Consider the following 26,801-nt stretch of genomic DNA (forward strand, 5'->3'; position numbering starts at 1 on the left):
GAATAAGGACATTATTTATTTATTTTATTGCATATTTCAGAAAGCTTCGGGAATGTTTTAAATGCCGACTCCATTATTGCAGCAATGCAACATCAAATTTGAAACTTCTCAAAAAAATTATTCCGCAAATGTCGGAGTGCTGTACTATTGTAACATCCACACCATATGTTAGCATTAAAAAGAGCACACTGTGACTTCCTGTTCAGTACAAAATAATCTTCAAAATAACATAACCTGAATTCTACAACCGCAACTAACAAAATTCATCAATTTAATGTTTTTGTTTTAGATAATAAGCCACTGGAAGGGAGAGTAGATATGCAACAGTGAATAAATTATTAATCCATCCATCCATTTTCTATGCCGCTTATCCTCACTAGGGCCGCGGGTATGCTGGAGCCTATCCCAGCTGTCTTTGGGTGAGCGACATCTCCAAATTGTCCATAGGTATGAATGTGAGTGTGAATGGTTGTTTGTCTATATGTGCCCTGTGATTGGCTGGCCACCAGTCCAGGGTGGACCCCGCCTCTCGCCCAAAGACAGCTGGGATAGGCTCCAGCATGCCCGCGACCCTGGTGAGGATAAGTGGTCTAGAAGATGGATGGTTGATACAAATATCAACACTTTTTCCGCATCTGGAGGAGACGTAAGTAAGTGACGTCATAGTCTGGATAGTCCCGCCTGCAACTTGTGCTTCACTACGCATGCTCTGATATTATGCTCCACTTCGTAGTGAAGTTATATTGTTATATATTGTAATGTAATATATGTACAACAGTAAATCCAAAGATCGTGTTTGATTGAAATGTCACTCCAAATGAAATGTCCATAATGTGAAAGTCGGTAAAAACTACGAATTGTACCAACTTTTTAAGTCCATCTCTTGTATTGGCTCTCATTGACACAATTGCGTGGAGAGTGAATGAGTGGGAGCATCTTCCCTCCGTGGATCCTACCTCGGCATGCAAGCTCGCAAGGGGGGAGGGAGGGAGGAGGGTGGACGATAAGGAGGAGGGAGGGATTTGCAAAATCTCTCTCTCTTCCCTGTGACGTCGGTGGGTCCAGTCCCGGGCTACACCGCCTGCGCCTGGTCCCGTCTCAGCAGAAACCACTCCACTCCAGTGCATCGTGGAACCCTTGAACGCACCACGCAGCCCATTTCCCCCCGAACATTCAATCAACCAACAACGTGTCCCTTGCAACTCCGAGAGTGGGAAGCAAAAGAGAAGTACAGGAAGAAGAAGAAGGAGGGGAAGGAGGAGGAGGAGAGAAGGAGATCAAATAAGGAGCAAAGAGGAAAAGGAGCGAGGTCTCCACTGAGAAGATGCTGACTGCAGCCGGACTGTTGGCTGTGGTCGCTTTGGGCTTGAGCGCGGCTCACTCCAAAGGTAGGACGTACTATATACTGTATACTGTATACTGTATACTGTATACTATATGATAGTAGTATCATATCGTGTACTATATGATGGTATATGAAGGGCAGCTCTACTGTGCGGTGGGACTGCAGCTTTGTGTTTGTGATGCAGATGAATGATGCACTCTGGTCTCTATTGCTCCTCCTTTTGCTGTCCCACATGTACTTCCGTAGTTTCTTGCTAAAAATATATAAATAAATACATACTAAATGATTATTATTATTATTGTTAATAATAATAATAATAATAACCCTAACCTTAGGGTTAACCCTAACCTCTACTGTCAATAATTAGTGCTGTCCCACATGTACTTCGGTAGTTTATTGCTAAAATAAATAAATAAATAAATAAATGCTTTCATTATTATTATTATTATTATTATTATTATTATTATTATTATTATTATTATTATTATTATTATTATTATTATTATTATTATTATTATTATTAATAACCCTAACCTTAGGGTTAACCCTAACCCTGTCAATAATAATTGCTGTCCACATGTAATCCGGTAGTTTCTTGCTAAAAAAAATTACATAAATAAATACATAAATTATGATTATTATTAATAATACTAATAACCCTAGCCTCTACTGTCAATAATAATTGCTGTCCCACATGTATTTCGGTAGTTTCTTGCTAAAATAAATAAATAAATTATTTTAACAATAATAATAATAATAATAATAATAATAATAATAATAACCCTAACCCTAACCCTAACTTCTATTGTCAATAATAATTGCTGTCCCACATGTACTTCGGTAGTTTCTTGCAAAAAAATAAATAAATAAAATAAATAAAATAAATAAATAAGTAAATGATGATGATGATGATGATGATTGTTATTATTAATAATAATTTATAATTATAATTTAATAATATAATTTATTATTATTATTATTATTATTATTATTATTAATAATAATAATAATAATAACAATAATAATAATAATAACAATAATAATCATCAGCATTTATTTATTTATTTTATGTATTATAATTATAATTATTATTATTATTATTTGTATCACTATTATTATTATTATTATTATTATTATTAATAATCATAATCATAATCATAATCATAATCATAATCATAATCATAATAATCATAATAGGTGTGGGCTGGCGAGAATCAATACAAAACCTATACAAATTCTAACTTGACGGTGCTAATTTCATTGATTGTGTCTTGTAGTAATAGTTTTTGGGGGGTGTACACCCGTACTGCATCATACTGTGAGTATTACCAACCAACATATTGCAAGCACTTCATACAATGCATATCGACACAGTAAACTAGTATATTGTTGAAATAACAGCATTAGTACATTATACTGTATGTATCATATTGTGCAGGTGTACCCAATAAAGTGTCTGGCGACAGGATGTACCCCTTGAAAGTACTTAAGCGTACTTTTATTTTATAGCAGCAGAGCAGAAGTGAGCTCATCATGTCTTTATTAAAGATCATTTCCCTGACCTCTGCACAGTAGTTTTGTTGTGTTGTTCGTGTATGCTGGCATTTATATGATGAATATTACCAATATTTGCTATCATAAAGAGGCTTCTGGGGCACTTCAGGGTGTGGATGAATTATGAAGTTGTCACATCATTTGAAGGAGGATGCGAAGTTGAATAGATTTTTTGTGCTAATTCATGGATGTTGTGTGTACATTTGTGGTCTCAAAAAACCTTTGGAGTGACAGCAATAATTCACCTAGCTAATATGATATATAGCTGCAATTAGCATATTTGAATTCCATGCAACAAATAATGTGATAATGACACTCAGATGTCATAAATACGTGGCATACTGTTGGCAGTCTCGCTTCATTGCTGAGCTAATTTTAGGTCTACCAGTGTGCCCCCCCCCATGCGGCATGTCTGCTCAATTCTCTCATGAGCCTGGCATTGTGCCGTGGGTAAATGTGGCAACAGGTTCTTGCTAATCAACTCCCTGCAGACCGAGTCTGGCTTTCGCGCAGGAAAAATCAAATCAAATAAGGTGACACCTGTCAGTTTGGCCCGGCTGTACCGAGACGCCACGAGTGTGTAAAGATGTCACCCTTGGTGCCCCGTGACACAGGAAACAGCCTCCCTGCCGATGCTTGGCCGGCTGTGGTTGCCTTAGGGTGAAAACATATGGAAAGTTACCTTCTGCAGGCCTTGACCTGGCCCACGGTTCAAGGGTTCATCTCATACTGAATGTGCATCGACTGAACAAGCGGGCTTACTGTAATATGTAATGTTCTGAACTGCCATGTAATGATGTTTATATTGAAAATAATGACAAACATAGTAACATTTTTGCATTATTACATGGAAAAAATCACTTTGAGACAAAAATAATAACTAGAAATATAACTATATATAGTATCAGGTCACGACATAAGTAATTTAATGATCCCTTGCATGTAGAACAGATCAATACCTTCTTCTTTTATTACACAATTTAAATAACAGTAATGCCGGTTCTGTTTCTACATTGTCACACCTTTACCAAACTGAAAACTAACCATTGCACTCTGAGATACTCTGTGCGATAAAAAGCGTCTGTTTTTATATATTTCATACAGCAATACCTTGTTTATCTCAGTTAATTGGTTGCAGACCTTACTGTGGTCAGTGAATTTCCATAAAGTAGGACGCATTCTTTGGAAATTGAATATTTTTGTAGCAGTTTTCAATCTTCTAAATGTGGATTTTATCATTATTAGAGCCCTCCAAACATGAAATAACACCTCCACAGTCACCTTTACACTCATATTACCCAATACAGCAGACATAATAATACAAAAACAAGACATAATGCAGTTTATATCCACATTGGGATTGAGTTCCTTGTTCCTTAAAGGGATAGTTTGGATTTGTTGACATGAAGTTGTATGGCATCCCCATCAGTCGTACGGTGCAGAAACGGTGACTTATCCCCCAGTTCTGGTTGGATTTTGGCGAAGAGAAACGTACTTCCGGTTAGATGCTGGGGCCACTTTAAGAAAAAAGTTTGGCTTCCTAAAACGATATGTGTTCCAAAGAGTAACACATTTGCTTCACAATCGCTGGTTCGTATCTCTGTTCATATCAATCTCCTTATTTCCGTATGCGTTCCACAGCGATGAAAATGCGAGCGTCACAGCCTTTCATCACATACACAAGAATGGACAGACGATCGCAACAGGTCACATTGATACGGTGACAAAGTAACGCAGAGTGATTGTGACGTCCGATTTGTTGCTAGTCACTTTTGAGAAAATATGTCGTCAAAGGGTTTGCAGATAAGAGTGATGAAGTTGTTTATATATTGTTTATAATATGGTAGCTTCTGAAAACGAGAGAAATCCAGTCTATATTGATATGAATGATAAGTTTGACTTTAACAATATCGATATATTTCCCAGCCTTAGCCCGTCCTGACAGATGGGGAGTTTGCTCTTACTTGGTAGGAACGGATTCTCTTAAAAAGCATCAACTCTTTTGCACATCACATGACCACCAGGCCCAAAGTCCAGTACAGTTGATGCTAAATATTATAAGTACTAAGAACTACAAAATGACCCGTGTTGCTTTGTGTTGTAAAGAATGGCAAGAATGAAGAAAGCTACAAACTTGAAGGCCTCGGGGAACAGGGAATATGTCCCACTATTTTGGAAATGACAACCAAACTGGTGTTATTTATGAGAAATACGATGACGGTTGCACCTCTGCTGTTTTCCAGTTAACTATCGAAGGGCCGCCGGTTCTGTCATTTTCTGTTTAGCCAGCGTTTCGTTCCAGGAAAGCGTGGATACACAACCTCTTTTAATCGCCGTTACCCTCCAGTCATCCTTTTAAAGTCGTGGTGCATGTCTAAATCTGTCTGCATCCACTTAGTAGTATGCGCCTCAGAGTTGTCAGCTTAAACTGCTAACGTGCCTTGCCGCTTGCTGTGCAGGCGGGGGTGTGTTGGGGGGCGTTTGGCCCTGCACACGCGGGAGACTGGCATTGCAGCCAACATGTTGACAGCCACCATGTATGCAAAAGAAGGATGTGAAGTTGGAATCTGCATAATATTGCCCTGCAGATACATTGAGTGGCTCAATGGTTCTCACCAGGACTGACCGTGTCATCGTTCAACAGGGAGAATCATTAGACAGCCGAGAAAGCTCCGTAGAGCTTCTGCCTGGAGAAACGCTTTTGTGTAATTCCAAGCAGTGTATAAAATCTGAATTTAGATATCTCATTATCAAGTCAGTATATTTTAATTCAGCTTCTAACTGGCTTTCTTTTTTGGTGGAAACGTTTTGCTGCTTCGTTATGTGGGATTTCTCCTGCCGGGTTAAAACCGTTTTTAACATGCTTTAACCCTTAGATGCATAAGTGGGTCAAAAATGACCCGGTCAGGTTGTTTTCTTGAAATATCTTTGTAATGAAAAATTGTTATCATTTCATATTCCAGGTATTCCTCAAAAAACATGTTTTTGATATCATGCCATTCACATGATTACCTAGTTTGATGCAACTTTTAACAAGTGTCATCTTCTTACAAACGACCTGATCTACCTGTTTTTACTTACCTTTTATACATTTTAAAATTTTTTGTTTTTGTGTTACTACCCCAACCTTCCATAAGTGGGTCAAAAATGACCCGGTCAGGTTGTTTTCTTGAAATATCTTTGTAATTACATTTTTTATCATTTCATATTCCAGGTATTCCTCAAAAAACATGTTTTTGATCTCATGCCATTCACATTTTTAACTTACCTTTTATACATTTTAAGAAATTTTCGTTTCTGTGTTACTACCCCAACCTTCCATAAGTGGGTCAAAAATGATCCGCATGTATTTTCTATGGAATCCAATCGGAACCTTTGATTCTTATCAACTTTAGCTGTCAGGAATAAATGAACTGTAGACCACACAGACTATATTAGAAGTGTCACCCCCAGGAAGATTATTTTAGACATGAAGTGCTAATGCAAGAAGTATTATCTTCATATAATATTGTGTATGTGTCTTTCATGACTGTTAGTATTATCAACAAATTAGCCTACTTTATAACTGGCTAACATTACTATATGTATTGTTGGCCATTACTTATGCATGCCTTGGCTGCTAGCTACACAGCTGAAATGGTCCTACAGATGCTGGAGGATGGAGAGGCAGTAACGTGGTTGGATCCTGAGTCCGAAATGTCTGATGACCCAGACTTTTGTCCAGTATGGCCTAAAGATCTTCTGGTTGTGTGATGCACGCATCCCCTATGCAACACACAATGGATCCTCACTTTTTCTATTGTTGTATGAGGTCATTTTCTTTTCCAAAGATGTAAACAAGTGAAAAATGAAGATGTTTCTAACATGAAATCATTCTTGTGTGGTCCTAAATATAATACTAAATATCATACAAGTGATTATTCCTAACCAAAATGGCAAAATTGGCACAAAAACACATTGATTCTAGCATGGGTCATTTTTGAGCCACTTATGGAAGAGTGTAGGGTCCAGTCACTCGTGCATCTAAGGGTTAAAGTGTGACTGGGGTGTCTAGTCAATAGTAGGATTAATTAACATGGACTTCTACAGTATATACAGTTTGCGTGTGTGTACAAAATGTGAAAAAGAGGGTGGCGAAAAGGAACATTCATCTTTCCTCATTGGAAAGTGTACTACGGGGGTGCACCATAAATCCTCCAACAAGGCTGTGACACAAGATGCGGGCTAAATCCTAGCTGGGCCATCGCAGCCAGGCAGGCCGGGCTTAGCGATATGGAGGAACATCACAGATATTTAATAATTCTGCTTTGCCCTACGCTTTCTAAGCTCCAGTCAGCACGCTGCAGCCGGCCGTGTGCCATTTGAGTAGCTTGAAGGGCTTGATGGTTGCTGTGATGGAGGAAGGCCAAGCCACTGATCCCGGGCCAGTTTCACAGTCGTCCTCGACAAACAAGAGGAAAAAAGTGAGCTGTGAAGATGATACGCTGCTTCAGTAATGAGCGTCAGTGTGGAGTTCTTTTCAATGGAGTCGTGAAGCAAATGAAACTAAATGGAGCGCGCTACTTGTGTCCAGTCAGCAGGGGCGCTGTTCATATCACCTATGGGATGTCCAGCTGATACCACCAACCTCAATTTACAGTAACGACATACGTAATGGTGATAATAAAGGAAAGCCACTGAGGCATCATCTCCATTCATTCTCAATCCTGTCTTATTATATTCAGGGTCACTAAGCTGGGAGAGACGTGGTGGTGCATCCTAAACTGGTAGCCAGTCAATCACACGCCATGTACTGAAGGTACGGAAGACCATGCACCCGCCATTGCAACGTAGCCGACTCTAAGGCAATGGCTCCTTGTCAGTTACATTTTATATACCGCCACTTTTCATAATACAAAGTACAAGAAATACTCTAAAATGTATGTGCCTTACATCAGTGGTTCCCAAACTTTTCACCATGGCGTACCCTTTCAGACGTCTGATTGGAAGTCCTGGATACTCTCTACTCCCACACACTTAAAGGGGACCTATTATGCTCACTTTTTGGCCCTTTGTCTTGACTTCGGGACTTCTTTCTTCCTTCGATTTCTTTGGACTTTGTGCTTCCCGCTTCCATCCATCCACCCATCCATCCATCCACCCACCCATCCACCCATCCTTCCATCCACCCATCCATCCTTCTATCCACCCAACCACCCACCCACCCACCGACCCATCCATCCACCCATCCATCCATCCATCCATCCATCCATCCATCCATCCATCCATCCAATCACCCACTCACCCACCCACCCACCCATCCATCCATCCACCCATCCACCCATCCATCCACCCATCCATCCATCCATCCATCCATCCATCCATCCATCCATCCACCCATCCACCCATCCATCCATCTATCCATCCACCCATCCACCCATCCATCCACCCATCCATCCATCCATCCATCCATCCATCCATCCATCCATCCATCCATCCATCCATCCAGTCTATTTTAATTTATTCCACCCACTCCACAGTGATTGGTAATACTCCCAAGTGCTCACGAGGACTTCTGGATAGCTGCCGAACCCAACTTTATAGCAGTTGATAAACAGTATAGGAGTTGATAATAACCGGTGATAAATCTGCAGACACCCTCCACGAAGCCATCTTCACCACCTAGAGCAAAAATCAAACAACCCCCCCCCCCGGAAACCATTAATGTTTTAAGTCATTAACAAGAATGGTGCTGCTACTCATTACTGAGTCCTTTTTTGAAGCTTGTATCAACATTTTACAAGGGTTTCTGTTTTTTTAAACTTTGGTCTTAAACATTTGATCAGCTGATGAACATTTTTTTAAACATTTTTTGTCCCTTAGGTTCGACTGCAATTGCAAATTAAAATGGGGTTTGAAGAACTTCAAGTGCACCTGCATATGTAAAACCAGGACCAGTTTTCCATGAGCCCATTTCCTTGCCATAAGCACTCGCTCTGGATTTAAAGTCAACACACACTTTGCAAAAAGCCCATTATCGCTGCGTATTTGTTAACATTTTGCAAGCTTGATGATAATCCACGGGTACCAGCAGCCTGCACAAACATATTAATCAACTGCTCATTGTTGCTTCTTTGAGTCTAATCTTACATGACTCCAGCTTGCATCACTAGTATGCACACCCACATACGGGCACAGACACAAATGACTGATTATTCATACATACACGTTGTGTATATCCTTCCTTTCATGTGCTTACGGTCAACTAATCCATCACATTTTCAATGACAGTAACAGTAACAGCTTCCCATATGTTAGCCAATGACAAGCTGAAGAGGGCTTGACAGAGCTTATCTACTTGCACAGTACATCACTGGCATTTGTGCAGTGACATGTTCATACACATATTTGATATAAGCCATCAAAAGGCTAAAACCACTAAAATTAGATATTTCAACCTATTTGGATATTTGGCACTCTTGATGTTGGCCGTCGGAGTTGAGTGGTGAAAAGCAGGTAAAGTCTGGAGGATTTTTAAAGTTCTGGTGATGCCGCTGCAGCATCATCAAACTTAGTTTTTTCTATTATGGCTCATCATTGTTATGGTTTATTTGTACAAATTTCTATTTATTCTCAACATTATTATTATTATTATTATTTATTATTACACGGGAGCCAGGCAACGACATTTCGTTAGCAATTTCACTGCTGTGTCATTGCACAATGACAATAAATAAAGTCCATCCATCCACCCATCCACACATCCACCCATCCAACCACCCACCCATCCATCCATCCATCCACGCATCCATCCATCCACCCACCCACCCACCCATCCATCCATCCATCCATCCATCCATCCATCCATCCATCCATCCATCCATCCATCCATGTCAATTCATGGCCAAGAGAGAGTAGGGGTGGGCAAACTGCGGCCCACGGGCCATTTCAGGCCCACCAAATTCCTTAATCCATCGCTGCCATATAGAAATTCTGTAGCTGGCAACATGACCTGCAGTTGACTTACACGTCAACACACATGATTGACACAGTAACATACCGACTGCACCATGTGTGCATTCATATCAATATCTATGCCAAACAACACTCATATATTCCCACTGCAAGGCATGCTGGGTAGCTTGTGGTATTCTTTCTCCTAATATTTTGTTGTGTTTTTCACATTTTTGCTCGATTCCAAAAGTATGTTGAGGAGGTCAGCAGAGACGTAAACAAGGAGGAGTTAACATACTCTTGATATGCACTGTTGTTTATCACCCACATGGCTAGAAGTAGTTGATTTATGTGATGTGTACTACTACGATCAACTACATGTAGCGGAAACCCTAGGATACTGTTACCTGGTACTGTACACGACTTCTCCAGAGGGCTTTAGCCAGCATCCCAGGTACAGTTCCCTTTGTGCTATGCCCTTTATGGACTTTGCATGGCAGGGTCATCCTTCTCCCTGAGCCGAGTGTATACCTGGCTGTACACCTGGCTGTATACCTGGCTGTACACCTGGCTGTACACCTGGCTGTATACCTGGCTGTATACCTGGCTGTATACCTGGCTGTATACCTGACTGTATACCGTTGTTATCCAAAGGCGTTACTCTGCCTTATCCAGAGCCAATTGCTGCTTTTTTGACACTTGATCGAGCTTTGATAGCTTGTTGGAAGGAGCAACCCCCTGATCTTCCTGAAGAGACCGGTGGTGGATCTGTTCCATGACCGTGTCTGGGCCGAGTGCTGCGGTCGTCACTTTCCGGGGCAAACACAAGCTTTTTTTCCAGGGCCATTTTCAGTCTCCAATTCAAGGAGGTTGTAGAATACTTAATTCAGTATCCTTTGGTGTTGTTTGGTGTTCTTCAGGATGAGTGACTGGTATGAACTGGGTGGAGTGGACATGATGTTATATGGTCGTTTGTACTCGGTTATGCCGCCAAGTGTAGCGTCCTTGGGTGAGGCTGGTAGTGCACCCTGGTAGAATAAGCCTTTGGGATGTGGGTGCTTCATTTTTTCCATATTGGGCGTAAGATAGCAGGTAATACTCGGCTCTGCTGATAAAACTTTGCCGTTCTCCCTCCATCTGCCAGATGTCATGCCATCTAAGCTTTTTCAGACTCTTCCAGTTGGTTCATCTTCCCTGCCTGGGCATTGAGACAGCTTTGGCTCGTCTCTCTGCCTCTTCTTGTCTCCAAACTTCCTCTACGACCAGCAATTTCTTTTGCACAGATGTTGATTTATGGCACAGAGGAGCTTTTGGGGGAAGCCGTCGGCCTGCTCTCTTGTGTTGCACTTGACCAACCGCATCCCTTAAGTGAGGAGCAAACTTTGAACAGGTTCCTGTGACCACCTGGCGGCTGCTGGAGAGATGCACAGCAGTTGAAAGGCTTAGCAGTTACAATTTTAACTTGACTTTAGCAATACATTAAAAGATGTTCTTTAGTCGTGACCTTTATCCGTGCCAGTATTCCAGCTTTTTAACAGATGCTCCCGAATGCATCATCCTTCTGCAGCCACTCTGATGGGGAATGAGTGCAGATTTAACCGTTTATTTCTTTACAGCTATATTTGTTTGTTATTAGCTACATATATGTTAGGGGATTATATGCAACATGTCCCCTGCTGCCCACACGGTTCTTACATTGTATTATTATAAGTATTATTATTATTATTTTAAGTATTATTATAGTTTTTATTTGTTGCTGCATTCAGTCCATTATCTTCATTCATGATTTGTTCAATATAAGTGCAGTATATATATTATATTCACATGGAGGGGTAGTATCTGTGTGGAAAAATCCAAAACAACAGATGACCATTGTCAAATGTGGAGCACTGTCCTTGGTGCTGAAAAGATCCAGCGGCACTAAGAAAGAAAAAAAAAGCCAGCAATGGAGCAATTCATTGTTCAGACATAAGATGAATTGGAAGCCTTTGTCCTTCTATTAGCTTTGCTGCGAGCGGGCATGTACATATAGCAGCGTGCAAGATGATTGGAGGGGTGGAGATGAGTGAGAGAACACTGGGGACCTGACAGCCTGTCACAGATATGATCAGCTTGAGCAGTGATTGATGAGTGACAGATGGATGGGCATAAATGGTTGGGGAATGTGCAGCATCTCAATGATAAAGTGTAATTATCTTCTACAAAGGGAAATATGATGGTAATTTGTCTAGATGATGGGGTGTTTTCACTAAATTCAAGTTCAAAAAGTTGTTGTTCCAATAAAAACCACGAAGGAAGTTGGTGGGGAAATACTTTGGATGAGATCAATTGTTTACTTTTATGACTTTTTTTAATCGCATAACTTAAATCATCAATTCTCTTGCCCATTTCTTGCTATGCATGTATGGAGTTGGCATGTTCTCTCCGTGTGTGAGTGGGTTTTCTCCTGGTACTCCGGTTTCCTCCCCCATTCCAAAAACATTCATTTACTCATTCATTTTCAACTGCTTGTCTTCACAAGGGTCAAGGGGCATGCTGAAGCCTATCCCAGCTGTCTTTAGGCGAGAGGCGGGGTACACCCTAGACTGGTGGCCAGCCAATCCCAGGGCACATACGTATATAGACAAACAACCATTCACACTCACATTCATACCTATGGACAATTTGGAGTGGCTAATTAACCTAGCATGTTTTTGGAATGTGGGAGGAAACCGGAGTACCCGGAGAAAACCCACGCATGCACGGGGAGAACATGCAAACTCCACACAGAGATGGCCGAGTGTGGAATTGAACCCTGGTCGTCTAGCGGTGAGGTCTGCGCACTAACCACTCGCCCACCGTGCAGCCCTTTCCAAAAACATGCTAGGTTAATTGGCGACTCCAAATTGTCCATAGGTATGAATGTGAGTGTGAATGGTCTTACCCCGCCTCTCGCCCAAAGACAGCTGGGATAGGCTCCAGCATACCCACGACCTGAGTGAGGATAAGGGTTTAAGGATTTGAGGCAAAACATAAAATATCAAATGTTGCTTGTTTTGTAGGTTTGTGTAGTACAGTAGTACAGTAAACCTCGGATATATCGGACTCGGATATATCGGAAATTCGCTCACAACGGACAGATAAAAAGAACCGATTTTTCTGTAATGCATTTCCAATAAAAATTCATTGCATATATCAGATTTTTTATAACGGATTTCGCCCATTTCGGACAAAATCTCCAGTCCCGTTCCAATGCATTTCCATGAAATTTCCCTGGCATATATCGGATGGCCGCATCGTTATGCTAATCTTGTTGATGTCACTGGCTATTGTCGTTCTCCTGGCTCCAGATTTAGGACAAATATAAAAGTGAGTGACGTCAATAATACTAGCACAGCAGTGAATGAGATCTTAACCTCACTATTGGAAATAACGTAGGCCTGACGGGCGTAACAGGGCCTAGCTTAATTAATTTGTTATGCTCAGAGTCCAATAAAGTTCAATTCTCATTACCTTACGTCTCTTTTCATTGCCCAGTCCAGGTACATTGGAAACATAGTCAAGGAAGTGCCCTTTTATAACGGATAAAATCCGATTTACGCATATACCGGATATATTTTCCGGTATACGCATATAACGGATTTCGCTTATATCGGACCAAACCAGTGGGAACAATTGAATCGGATATATCCGAGGTTTACTGTAGTATTGTGTGTAGCGTAGATTTCCTGCAAAATCATCTGTAATTGAGCAATAAACTATGTGTAATAAGCCATTGACAGATGAACATAACTGTATATTCAGTTGAGTCTGTGCTACATCTACAGAGAGTGTGCACATACATACAAAGAGAAGATGAACTCTGTGTGTGTGTGTGTGTGTGTGTGTGTGTGCTTCCTGGGGGATATGAACTCTTTCGTTGTTTCCGTTTTAACTGGATGCTCAGGGCCTCATTTGTCCCTGCGTGTTTTAGGAAAGAAAGAAAGTATTTAAAGTCATTTGTCTGACTTATTTATAGTTTGAAACGCGTGTTGTGTTTTTCTTCTTTATTCCGGTATGTTCATTCTTCATCCCGTGGCGTGTCTCTCTTCTTCATCCTGCGTTGTGGGCTCTGCTCATGCCGCCATTGCATCTCCCACCGTGCTAATGTCGAGGAGGATCTGGGTCACCGTGTACCTGCTCCTCCCACCACTTTGCATCCCTTCGCTCTCCTTGTTCAACGTTTGTTCTATCTCACACTCATCTATTTATTTTCCTTGTCCGCCTTTATCTCATCCTGAAGCCGATGATATCGCCCATCTCATCTCCCGTGTCATCTTTGGTGATCATCCTCTTCCTCTCTCCCACGTGGCTTCTTGGCGAAGCATTGGCAAGGAGGCAATTACAGAAGGGAAGACTTAGCCCGGTGTTATCGCACCATTCCCCGCGTCCCTTAGGATGCGTCGCTCGTCGTCTTTCTTCCTTACTTTCAACCCTTCCCTGAGAATGTGCTGATATCCTCCATCTAAACTGAGAGTACTTAAGAGATACATTTTTAATATGACTTCTGCTTTTATCCTCCCTTAGGATTCGATTGTTTTCACTTGATTTCCCCTACAGCTGCACAAAAAAATTAATGCTGTCAAAAAAAAACACATTTATTTCAATAATTACTTTTAAAAATGCAATCACATGACGGCAAGCCAGACGGAGTCACACGGTCTGACACTTTAAGTTTATTCTGACATGAACACATCAGCAGCAGTGCAATATACATGTACCTCCAACTCACAAGGACCTTTGTCGTCCATATACTACCTCATTTTCGAGCATTTATGGACACTCCGAACTCCAAACATTACAATTTATTATGTATGTATGTATGGTCTAAATAGACAGATACACATGCAACACGTGTGTGTGTGTATGTGTATGCGTTTTAGTTACCCGGCAATGCCCCAACTCACCAACCAGCCCCCAAATGCCGCACCAATCTGAAGATTTTTAAAGCGCCACCCGGTGAGGCATTTTTTGTAGGGTGCAAAATGTATACACTCTCACAAAGACAGGAAGTCCTGCACATCCAGACAACTTGTTCTGAATGCTGAAGAGGGGATCAGTGTTTTAAAGCAAGTATCAGCCGATATCGATATCGTGCTTTTTCACTGATATGGGCTGATACTGATCGGTGGCTGATCAATCTTAGCACGCTTCGTATAAATACGTATAAAATACTGTAGAAATTGGCTTATTTTAGACATAGTTGCAAATGGTGATTAATCGTGTTTATTTTATTTGAAAACTGTGATTTAAATGTGTTAATCTCATTAGCCATTTGATAGCTCAACCAAAAATTTAGAAAAAAAAATTGTGATCTCTTTCATATTGACACGCGGACTATTACTAAACGATTTACTTTAAATTTCAAATGAACAAGCTGCATCAAAAACTAACATTGCCATTTTACTTAACGACTCACACAGCACTCTTGGCGTGAAGACTGACGCATCCTCCTCACTCTGCCCATTACCCAGAAAGCCTTGCTGGCTAGGGTGAGTTGGCTTTGCTACCCTGGTTCTCTCCGCTGACTGTCAATGTCAGTGGCAAGACTTCCTGGCTATCATTCCTCAGTTTTTGCTGGCAGCTATCGCATTAATTAATTTAGTTTTCCTTTGACTTGTCATTAACAATTTTATAAATTATTTAAAAAATATATATTTTTGAAAACAAACCTGACCATGGTTGTAATCTCAAAAAAATAAAAAATTGCAAAATTGCAGATGACTAGCAGTTGAAGGCAAGTAACGTATTGAATAAGATAAGATATGATATGCTTTTATTAGTCTTTCTTAGAAATTCCAGCATAACTGCAACAAAAGCAGAGAACAAAAAGACCATAAAAAGTGCAAAATCAAGGTAATACAAATCAGGAAGTTCTATCCACGATGTACAGCTGTTTACATGTTGGTCAAGCCACAGGTTTATTGCATGGTTATTGCATAATTAAGATGCCATGCAAGCCCCTCATAAATGACTATGTATAAAACACACACTCACTGTACCCCCACCACACTTGACCTTGTAGTTTAACATGGATAGATATGCGTCTGTGTTTGAAGGTCACACTTTTTTCAACACTTATTTATAAACCAAGCATCGTCATTTTTAATACAGTTGTATGTTTTTGGTAGTCTAATTCATGTTTGTGGATGAGACCCCCCCCCCCCCCCCCCCCCGAGTTCTCATTATGGGCAGAGTATAGATGGACAATCTTTGCTCCAACATCTGTCTCCCATACTGTGGGGTCCACACACCCCACAAACTCCAAGCCAGCTCCACCCTGAGAGGCCAAACTGGTTCTTTCTGCTGCAAAATGAGTCACGTTGCTGCAGCCACCAACAGAACAAAAAGGTCACATGAATACTTGAAATTAAATCCAAGAACCATTGCTATCGACCATTCTTATTTTAGATAATAAGGCTTGTGGAGTGAAACTTTTTAGTTTTTATCCAGTTTCAAGTGTACACAAAATACTATTACATCTAAATATTTAAAAAAAAGCAGTGGAGCACACTTCCTCCGAATAATTAGTAGTACTAGTAGTATTAGTAGATAGTAGTAGATTAGCAGCGCCAGCTTTCCTGTTGTAATCTTGATCCTTTGCTGTGTTTGCTATTCCTATTGGCCAGGTAGCTTTTGTTCTCTTGATTGTGTAATTTTGTTAGCTTAAGCTTTGCCTCCTTTGTTTTTTTGTATGTTTTGTGTGTTTTTTTATGTGTAGTTTTAGCTCAGTGGGAGCTCGGTTAAAGACTTGTTTCCCCACACGGCGCCTCAGTGTCTGCATCTCGGGGTGCAGCCTGTAACTGATCATGACAGGAACCGTCAAAACTTACAAAAGGATCCCCCAAAAGGTCTTTTTATTTTTTGGTTGCTGTAATCTGCCAGTTACATCAACTGTAAATGTTTCAGTTTTTGGGTAAAGATTAGTAATACAATAAGTCCAAGAGCTGCACTTATAGGGTTGGTTGATATTTTTTAATATACTGGTATACCGGTGTAGAGTCTTCCTATGATAAGAAAATAACTTATTCCGGTATAAATGATAAACAAGCAAGCCGACTTGCGCTCTGCAGCGGACTTTGCTGCATAAGATGAATGAAACACTGTCATCGTGAGGACAAGGAACGTTCGTGTGGGGAAGTATTTACTCGGCAGAGTAAACACTAAACCGCCTCCTCCCAAACTAAACAGGTTGAAACGCTGATAAACATCAGTGAAGGCTGGCGGAACCTCAGAGCGTGAATGGAAGCTGGCGGGGTTAGCTTAGTTTAGCATGCTAGTGTGGTTGCGAGCAGGACTTGGGCTGGATGAGCACCTTCGCCGCTTTAATGAGCATTTTATACCGCTTTAATGTAAAGAGCATTTTATAATGCCCAATGGCAACAAGTTGTGGGTGAAGACGACTTGCATGTTTATTCTTGTACCCAACTCCTCAGGCAGACGTTCTTAACACACAGACGACATACTACCAGCCGTCTGTTTGCCGTCTAACCGTGTAAATAAGAGTCATAACAATATCGACATATGCAGTTGGAACTGCATGGGTGACTACATCTTCCTTAATAACAAGCACAGCCATTACAGTTTGTTGAAGACTTAGTGCACGGCCGTGTATTTAACATTTTATCCCAATTCAAAAACATACATTTCTTTACTCCTTTACAACTCTGAATATCACGCATATTGCTAGAGGACGCTTGGCTGGCACCCCGTCAACCTTTTACTACGCGCAAATGTATTCTATTCAAATATCAATGACCTCTCCTTTTTCATATCATCCTGTGGCACACAAACACTTACATTGTGTCTCACTGTTATTTGGCATTTTCCTGCTGGGATTCGGAAGCATTCAGGCATCCAGACAACAAATAAAATGGCTATTGAAGTATTTGTATGTTTTATTTATGTTCTGTGTGTTATTGTGGAAGCTACCACGAGATCTCTCTGACACAGTCATCATTACACTGTATAAGAAAAAGAGAAGAGGTGAGATTGTTTCAACTATAGGGAGATAAGTCTACACTTGGAAGAATTCTGTTGAACTTTCCAGAAATCCATCTCCCAGAAGTCAGTGTGGCTTCAGATCCAATAGAGGTACACCTCACACCTTATGGTAGTTCAAGACTTCAAGAAAAATGCCACAAACAGAAGAAAGGACTCTAACATTTTGTGACTGGATAAAGCCTTTAACACTGTCGGATGGAACGCTATGATCATGAAGCATCGAGGTTGTTGCAATGTTACATACAGCAACATCTTCACGTAGTCTTTCCCAATGACCAACCCATCTCCACCATCTTCTTCAATTATGCAATAACAGGTTACAAAAAAATGTAGACAATGAAGGTGCCATCTAAATACACTACTGTACAGAACATGTCACCAAGGTCATGGAGCAACTCATCTGAAAGCTACTCTTCTCTGATGATGCTCCACTGAATAAAAATGAAGAGACAACCGATTGGCCAAAGCAAAGAGTACTTTTGGCTGAACATACTACCATCACGTCTGGAGAAGAACAAGCCTCTGAAGAACACCACCAAGGTCATGTGTCATGATGCCCACTGTCCTCTATGATTCTTAGGTGACTTATAGACACCACCTCAAACTCCTGGTGTCCTTCCTTCTGCAAGATCAATTGGATAACTCCATCACCAACACTATGATGTTTAGACGTGTGGAGGTTACCAACACGAGATACCGACACAGCTACAATTGGCGGGAAAACCTTCCAGGTTGGAGGATATTCCCAGCCCTTTATGGGGAATTCTCCATTATTCACCGCAACAGAGGGGCACCCAAGAAGCCATTTAAGGACTCCCTTAGGAAATCTTTGACTGCTGGTCAAGCTTGGCAACACACTGTCCAAGTGTTCTTATTTGAGACGACTCGCAGAGCTGCCATTGAAGATGAGAATATCAAGAGGAAAAACTGTGTTGCCCCAACACCATCCCCCAAATTGCTGCCAAATTTGACTCCCCAAAATTGTCCATCAGCGAGCCTAAACCAGACACATCTTTGTTGGAGAATCCAAGCCAGCCGTCGTCCTTATGAATAGTCTCATCCATCCAGGTCGTTGTATTCCCAGGTCATTCAATCGATGGAAGACAACCTGAACATTCCATTCCTGATCGATTCAACGTCATCATGAGGTGTAACCTTCCATCTGTTTCCAAGGAATTCTTCCAAGGATGTGTGATCCAAAACTCACCCGTCGACAGCCAAAGACAGCATCATTGTAAAAATTTAATCGACCCAAACTCGAAGAAAACCTGAACAGTCCAGTTGCGATAAATTCAATGTACCGAGAATACAGTTGTACTTAGTTATTGTGTATGAATATGGCTTTGGGTGGTAGGGTGTCTCTGTTCGTTTTAATAGTCAAATTCTTCCCTGCTGCCCACAAGTAAGGTGCCTAGTAGAACCATGAAAGACATTCGCTCTTGCATTCTCTCACACACACACTCAAACTCAAACATTTGTTCACACACTTCATGCTATTTATGGCCCCATGGTTTTTTACTTTGCACTCTTTGTCTCCCTCCAGTCTGCGGCCTCGGTATAGCGTAAGCATCGGCCAATGTTTGTTGTGCAGCTCCTCAGTAAGGCGGATGACTTGCGCCATGCAGACAAGTCATTTTCTAGTAGCATCGGCGCCGTCATCCATGCAATCCACGGGGCGCCACGTTTATGAATTGACATCATAATGATACCTTCCTCTCAGTTTTCACCACACTGGAAATTTCAAGGGAGGGGATATTGGCTTTCATGCAGATGGCAGAGAAATAGATGACAATCTGTGACAGGCTGTTTCAAGAGTGCAGAAGAGGTGATGGTAGCCAAAGATGAGCAGATGACTGACAGGTTGAAATTAAAGGAAAGCTGGAAAACAGCTGAGAGGGTTAGAGAAAAGCACACACCGAGTTTGAGAAAATTGGAGTGAGATTAAGCTGAATCGTATTCAAAGATGATATCTGTTGAATTTTCATATAAATAACTGTTTTGAATTATGTGCTGCGGTGTGAATAAACAGATGAGCCTCTTTCTCGGCTTCTGTCTTTTGCACATGTTGATTGAATTTTATGCTCTGAAAAAAAGTACAAGTGACCTCATTAATTCAAGTACACCCAAGAAGATTTAGTGAAATATTTACATAAATGCTAGGAAAAAAATGATAGATAAATGTAAATAATGACTCAACAAGGATGTTGTGGCTTCTTTATATGATCCATTTTCTTTTCTTTTTAACATTTTGAGGCCAAGGACCACAAACTGATCGGAGGGATGGAAAAGGAAGCACCTGTATAGTTTACAAGTGTGTTCTATATTAAACTTGTCCTAGTTCCTTAGTTAGTCTAAGCATACGGTATCTTGCTATGGTGAATTCACTACTCAGCCATGCAAATAATATGCAAGTTCATTCACTACAATATGTGTGATACAGTAAACCTTGGATATATCGGACTCGGATATATCGGAAATTCGCACACAACGGACAGATAAAAAAGAACCGATTTTTCTGTAATGCATTTCCAATAAAAATTAATTGCATATATCGGATTTTTTATAACGGATTTCGCCTATTTCGGACAAAATCTCCAGTCCCGTTCCAATGCATTTCCATTAAATTTCCCTCGCATATATCGGATGGCCGCATCGTGGCGCTCCGATTCGCCGAATCGTGACAGGCCGCTATACGACGTCATTTGCAGCGTTTGCAGCGTTGCCACATCACATCACATGTCACATCAGTGTCCTGCCAGCATGCATTTGGGCATGAACACGCCCACCTGTACACCCGTACCCGCGCCAATCCTGTAGGTGCCATTGCACACCACACGGGCAAGCAACTAGCGATGCATATTGTCAAGGCTGACTGTTGTCACGCTTCGATCGACTCCAGTCACAGCGACACACCCGCGAGGAGGAAGCCATGAAGCCAACTAGAGTTGTGGTTTGCTCACTGAGATGATGCCATGTGACGAACCCCCGATAAAGAGCCACCAAAGCAGGGGTACGCAAACTGTGGCTCAGGGGATCATCGCTAATTGGCTGGGGGCACACTTCAGAAACAACATTAAAAATGAACCGCAAAAATGAGAAAAAACAACACAATTCAGAATAGAAATAAAATACAATGACTCCAAATCATCCAAAAGTCACAGCACGTCATTTTAATTAGCTTTATCGCTCCTCTTGTTAATAGTTCGACAGAGGGATTCTCCAAGTGGCAGCTATTGGTAGATGTATGTATCATTCTCTGGGAGAACTAGCAACCTCCACATAGAGATGCCCAAACGGGTAATCAATTCTTGCCTTTCGGAGGCACACAGTATGTGACCCATCATCACTTTAGAGAGCGTGCATGTAAACGGGAATTCACATTGAAGTGTGAAAAGTGAGGCCACGCTATTGCAGGGGAACTGACTGTGAATGTGGTCAAAGGTCATCCCAGGTTTTTATACTACAATGATACTCCCGCAATTTCAATAAATTTGAAACACTTCTATGCTAGGACTACGTTATGCTAGCCATAGCATTTCAGTATGTGGAATCAAACTATGGAATGGATTGAGTAAGGAAATCAAACAATGCACAACGATGAGCCAATTCAAGAAACAATACAAGCAGTTGATGTTTGCTAAATACAAGGATGAAGAGTCTTGAACCAGTCATGATGTGCTATATATATCACTATATTGACACTTACTATGGTACACATTATGGCATTGGATCACCGAGTACTTTGGTACGAGGTACATTATTAAAAAAAAACTGTATTATGGAAAGCAGGAAGTGAACAAATGTAACAGTTACTGATTGTAAAAGTACCAGATAGAGGGGTAGGATTTAATAAGCTTTGCTTCTTCCTACTCCTTTTGGACATGTGGAACTGGGAACTGATTATGGGATGCACTCAATTGGAATCTGATGCATGTTCAAATGAAATTAAACCATTACCATTACCATTACCATTACCATTACCATTACCATTGCCATAGATATAGTACTGCCCATGCTGGTAAGCCTGATTTTACAACAGTATGTTTTCATGACTCTATCCAGAATTAATTAACACTAATTTTACTATTGGGGCTGGACGACATTCCCTGGCCTGTAGCGAGTATGACCTTCGATGAGGCTGCTATTTCGATTTATTGACAAACTGAAACAGGTTACTTATCCTAAGCCGGCACTCAAGTCCAACATAACTTGCAGACTTCTCACTCATCTCTACATGCAGTTTTGCACCAAACACAGCGCACACCGATTTACCATGTTTTCACCGACCTCCGAATGCACCAACGTACACAACATCATTGAGGGTTAACTGCTAACTGCTAACACAAACCAGTCTGTTACAATGCAGCACATTTTTTCAGAAGAGACTGTGATGAAATGACTTACCAGCACAGGGACTTACACAGGGAGCACACGAACACATGGTCCTCTCAGCATCTTACCAACATGGCACCCAATGACTGCCATGACTAAAAAACGTGTGAGCTTTATTTAGCCAAAACAAAGTACCCCTGCGTACCAAAAGGAAAATGGTGAGGACGAATAAAATCTCAGCCTTTCATGAACTAATGAAAACACCATGCGACTTAAAAGTAGGACATGGTTGTTTTTGTTTTGTGCGTTTCACCGAGCAAGGTTGTCATTCCCGATGGGAGTGCTTTGGATTACCCTTGTTTTCAAGTGTCACTCCCTGCTGCAGGTGCAAATGAACCTTTTGTAGCAACCCCAGCGTTGTTACTCCTTCTTATTATGATTATTATTGTTTTCCTCTGTCCTGGGCTCCCCCGAGCCTCTGAAGCTGCATGATGAAACACACGGATGAGTTTTGCATTATCGGGAAAGTGAAGCAAGGGAATAAAGTAGTTCCATACCAGGAGACAGAGCACATGTAAAAGAAGAGCTACAATAATAAGGAAGTATACAGCATGTTTGATGCTTAACCTGAAATAGTTCATATTTCCCACCCACTGCGTTTTTAATACAGGATGGAGACTTTTTATTAGGAGAATAAAGTTAATGCAACCACATTTTATCCATACAGTTCCTTAGTTACCGTTTTAGTCTTTCTGTCCAGGTAATAAAATGTTAAGAGTATAAAGAGAGGACCTGAACTCATCATTCAGTGAAACTGTAGCTTTTGCCCGGACATTGAATGACGTAGAGGTCGATCAACAATCATCCATCCATCTACCCACCCACCCACCCAATCCATCCACCCACCCACCCATCCATCCATCCATCCAATTTTTATAACACTTATCCTAATTAGTTTCGTGGTGATATGCTAAAACCCATCCCAACAGACTTCAGGAATGATGTGGGAGTACTTCCTGGACGGGTCGCCAGCCAATTGCAGCGATCAACAATCACTTCATTGAAATTTGAGTATGAGTTTTGGCCTCCTGTGCCATATCAGGTAGACCCCCATGCCTTATGGCATATGTGAGCCAACTTCACTCAATCTCCTTGCAAGCATTTCTCGTTTCCTTTCATGTGGCAGTTCTTCTCAGGTTCATAAATGTGCCAAGTTTTAATTGCCCTTTAGGGTAATTTTTCCACAAATTCAGCCAGGTTTGTGTTGCTTCAGTTCTGGGAGCCAGATTGTGAGAATGAAAGGTAGATTGCTGTATTTTTCTTTGTTGATATATCTGTGCGATTAGTGCTCTAACAATGACAAGATGGCACTCAAAAGATTGCATCGATAATCAACTTATTCTCACCTTGCGCTCAAACAATTAATTGATGATTAAACAACAATCTGGCCGCACGGTGACCAAGTGGTTAGCATGTTGACCACACAGTCAGGAGATCGGCTAGACCTGGGTTCGAATATCCGTTGGGTATCTTTGTGTGGAGTTTGCATGTTCTCCCCGTGCATGCGTGGGTTTTCTCCGGGTACTCCGGTTTCCTCCCACATTCCAAAAACATGCTAGGTTAATTGGCCACTCCAAATTGTCCATAGGTATGAATGTGAGTGTGAATGGTTGTTTGTCTATATGTGCCCTGGGATTGGCTGGCCACCTGTCCAGGGTGTACCACGCCTCTTGCCCGAAGTCAACTGGCATAGGCTCCAGCATACCCCCGCCACCCTAATGAGCATAAGCGGTATAGAAAACAAATGGATGGATAAGCAACCATCCAATTAATCGAGAACTACCACGGTATTCGAGTTATTCGAGTTTTGGAAATACAAATATTTTCTGAGGCTGAACGATTGACGAGTGGCTAGCATGTTGGCCACACAGTCAGCAGATCTGGAAGACCTGGGTTCGATTCGGTTCATATTAATTTGGTCCATCTAGGGCCTAACCGATTACTTCATTAATGGAAAACGACCTGATTCCCTCTCACTCTTACTCATCTCCATAAAATGTGATGCATCCCATCGTATTCCAAGGAACAATGTGCTGTACAGGAAAACACTATCTAGGTACCACTTTAGTATGATATTGGCTTTACAGTTGCATTCCACTCCTTTTTAATCGTCACGTTTCTCTTCACAATCATACATGGGTTGTCACTGGGCGACCGCCATGCTCGACTACGTTTGAGCCAGGGCAACGCCGTATCCCGCAAAGTCTGCCAGGGGCAACAGGCCGGCTCCTCGGTTTGGAATGCCGCCTGCCGCATGCGTGAATGTGTGGGTGGTTGGCAGGCAATCTGTCGCTTTTTTCCACTTTACATTTCCTGTTCTGGGTCCTGTAAGTCTCTAAGGATGCCTGTCCATAACTACATCCCTCATGCGTGAATTATATCAGCTTTTAGCTGTCTGGCTTCCTGTCTCCTTCTGTGTGCATCAAGGTAAATCACAATGGGACATCCATCCATTGTCTATGCTGGAGCCCATCCCAGCTGTCTTCGGGTGCCAGCCAATCCCAGGGCACATATAGACAAACAACCATTCACACTCGCATTCATACCTATGGACAATTTGGAGTGGCCAATTAACCTAGCATGTTTTTGGAATGTGGGAGGAAACCGGAGTACCTGGAGAAAAGCCATGCATTCCCGGAGAGAACATGCAAACTCCACACAGAGATGCCCAAGTGGAGAATCCAACCAATGTGACACCCAGTTTGATTTTTTAAAAATGTTATTTTAAGGGAAAGAACACACTCCCCGACTCCTCAGTTTCAAAATATATGAGAATGAACGAGATATTGATCTGACTAATGGACGCCACGATGCTTCAATTGGTAGCGTGATGTCACGGGATAATCACAGAGATGTTAAATCTTTCCTTGCAGCTGCCTGGAGATGACACCAATATAATCGATCCATCACTGCGGTGTCACTTTTTTCACCATCGATCTGAAGCGTCGACAACGACCTGAAAAAGACCTGAAACAGAAGAAGCAACTAGGGAGACACTTTCAAGGCAGGGTGATAAATATTGTGGCGAGGTAACAAGCCCATTCACTGGCAATACGCTGGTGTTGGCTGCAGGGTGGATGAGTGGTTTGCGTGCAGGCCACACAGCTAGGAGACCCGAGTTTGATTCCACCTCTGTGCGGAGTTTGCATATTTTCCCCGTGCATGCGTGGGTTTTCTACAGATACTCCGGCTTCCTCCAACATTCCAAAAACATTCCAAAAAACCTATGAACACTCCAAATTGTCCATAGGTATGAATGTGAGTGTGAATGGTTGTTTGTCTATATGTGCCCTGGGATTGGCTGGCCACCAGTCCAGGGTGTACCCCGCCTCTTGCCCGAAGACAGGATTTGAGGATGAGCGGTCGAAAATGATAGATGGATGGATGGATGGATGGATGGATGGATGGATCGATAGATAGTGTAATAATAATAATAAATAATATTTATAATAATATAATAATATAAATAAATAAATAAATAAATAAATAAATAAATAAATAAATAAATAAATAAATAAATAAATAATGATGATGATGATGATGATGATGATGATGATGATGATGATGATGATGATAATGATGATGAGAATAAATAGATGACATCAAATATGAACAACAATGTACAGCGTAAACAGTAATTTGCACAAATAATTTAAATAATTTTAAATAAATAATAATAATTTAGTTTTTAAAATAGTTTTGCGTGTGTGTGTGATCAGTTATGAATGAGAGATATGGTATGAATGAAAGATGCTGGTCTCATGAAATGCTTGCTTTGCTTACTGAATACCATCTTAATATGATGTATGAATATGATCTATAATTAATGAACTGAGACTCCATACCTAAACTCATTTAGTACTGGAAAAGCCATTTGCATGAACTGATGTCTTGAACATGTTCAACAAACAAGAAGAGTCCAGTTTCTTCAAACTCTCTGCAGACTAAGCAACCGTACTTCTCTTTACCCTCCCGTGTAGGATGACTCCTAAGACTCCTAAGAGGTCACAAGCTTCTTTTAAGGTCTCTGCCAAGACAGAAAGTAGTCTCTAAACTAAATGTTTTGTTTTTGTTCAGTTGCACATTTGAAGCGAGGTGAAAACAGGCTGAGAGGAAGAGTCACCTTTATCTGCGAGTAAAGATGTTCTCTGCATTGCTGTTAATAAAAACTTATAAATATTGAAATAAGTGCTTGACGCTAACCCAAAGACTTGGATTGGGCAGTTTTCCAAATTCTCTTTCTGCTCCTTCAGTAGACACAAGTTGCCATACGTAGTTTTGTATCCATCCTGCCAATGAAAAATGCATCTTTTCATGATGTGAGGACTGACTTCTATATGCAGCCTTGGTGGAAAACGTCTGTACAGCCCTGCTGTAAGCACAGTGTGCAATTTGGAGGTGTGTTGGGCGGTTTAGTGTAAAAGTAGGACAACAAAATGAAAACGGGAGAAGAGACGCTTTAAAGGGATTTGTGCTCTTCGGCCTGGTGGACTGGGCTATTTCTCACACCGTGGATTTCACCATTGATGAAGGGGTTATTAGCAGCGGGATCAAG

General features: G+C 41.2%; 1 protein-coding gene across 1 annotated transcript in view; it reads left to right on the top strand.

Annotated features, from left to right (window-relative positions):
• Nucleotides 1-1,057: 1,057 nt before the first annotated feature.
• Nucleotides 1,058-26,801, top strand: part of LOC131135103 (calsyntenin-2-like) — a 180,507-nt gene continuing 154,763 nt past the window's right edge. Inside the window, exon 1 of the mRNA XM_058080975.1 lies at nt 1,058-1,388. Coding sequence (XP_057936958.1) covers nt 1,325-1,388 — 64 coding nt within the window. The 5' untranslated portion in view covers nt 1,058-1,324. The remainder of the gene's footprint in view (nt 1,389-26,801) is intronic.

Source organism: Doryrhamphus excisus, chromosome 8 (assembly GCF_030265055.1).
Source record: "Doryrhamphus excisus isolate RoL2022-K1 chromosome 8, RoL_Dexc_1.0, whole genome shotgun sequence".
Classification (NCBI taxonomy): domain Eukaryota; kingdom Metazoa; phylum Chordata; class Actinopteri; order Syngnathiformes; family Syngnathidae; genus Doryrhamphus; species Doryrhamphus excisus.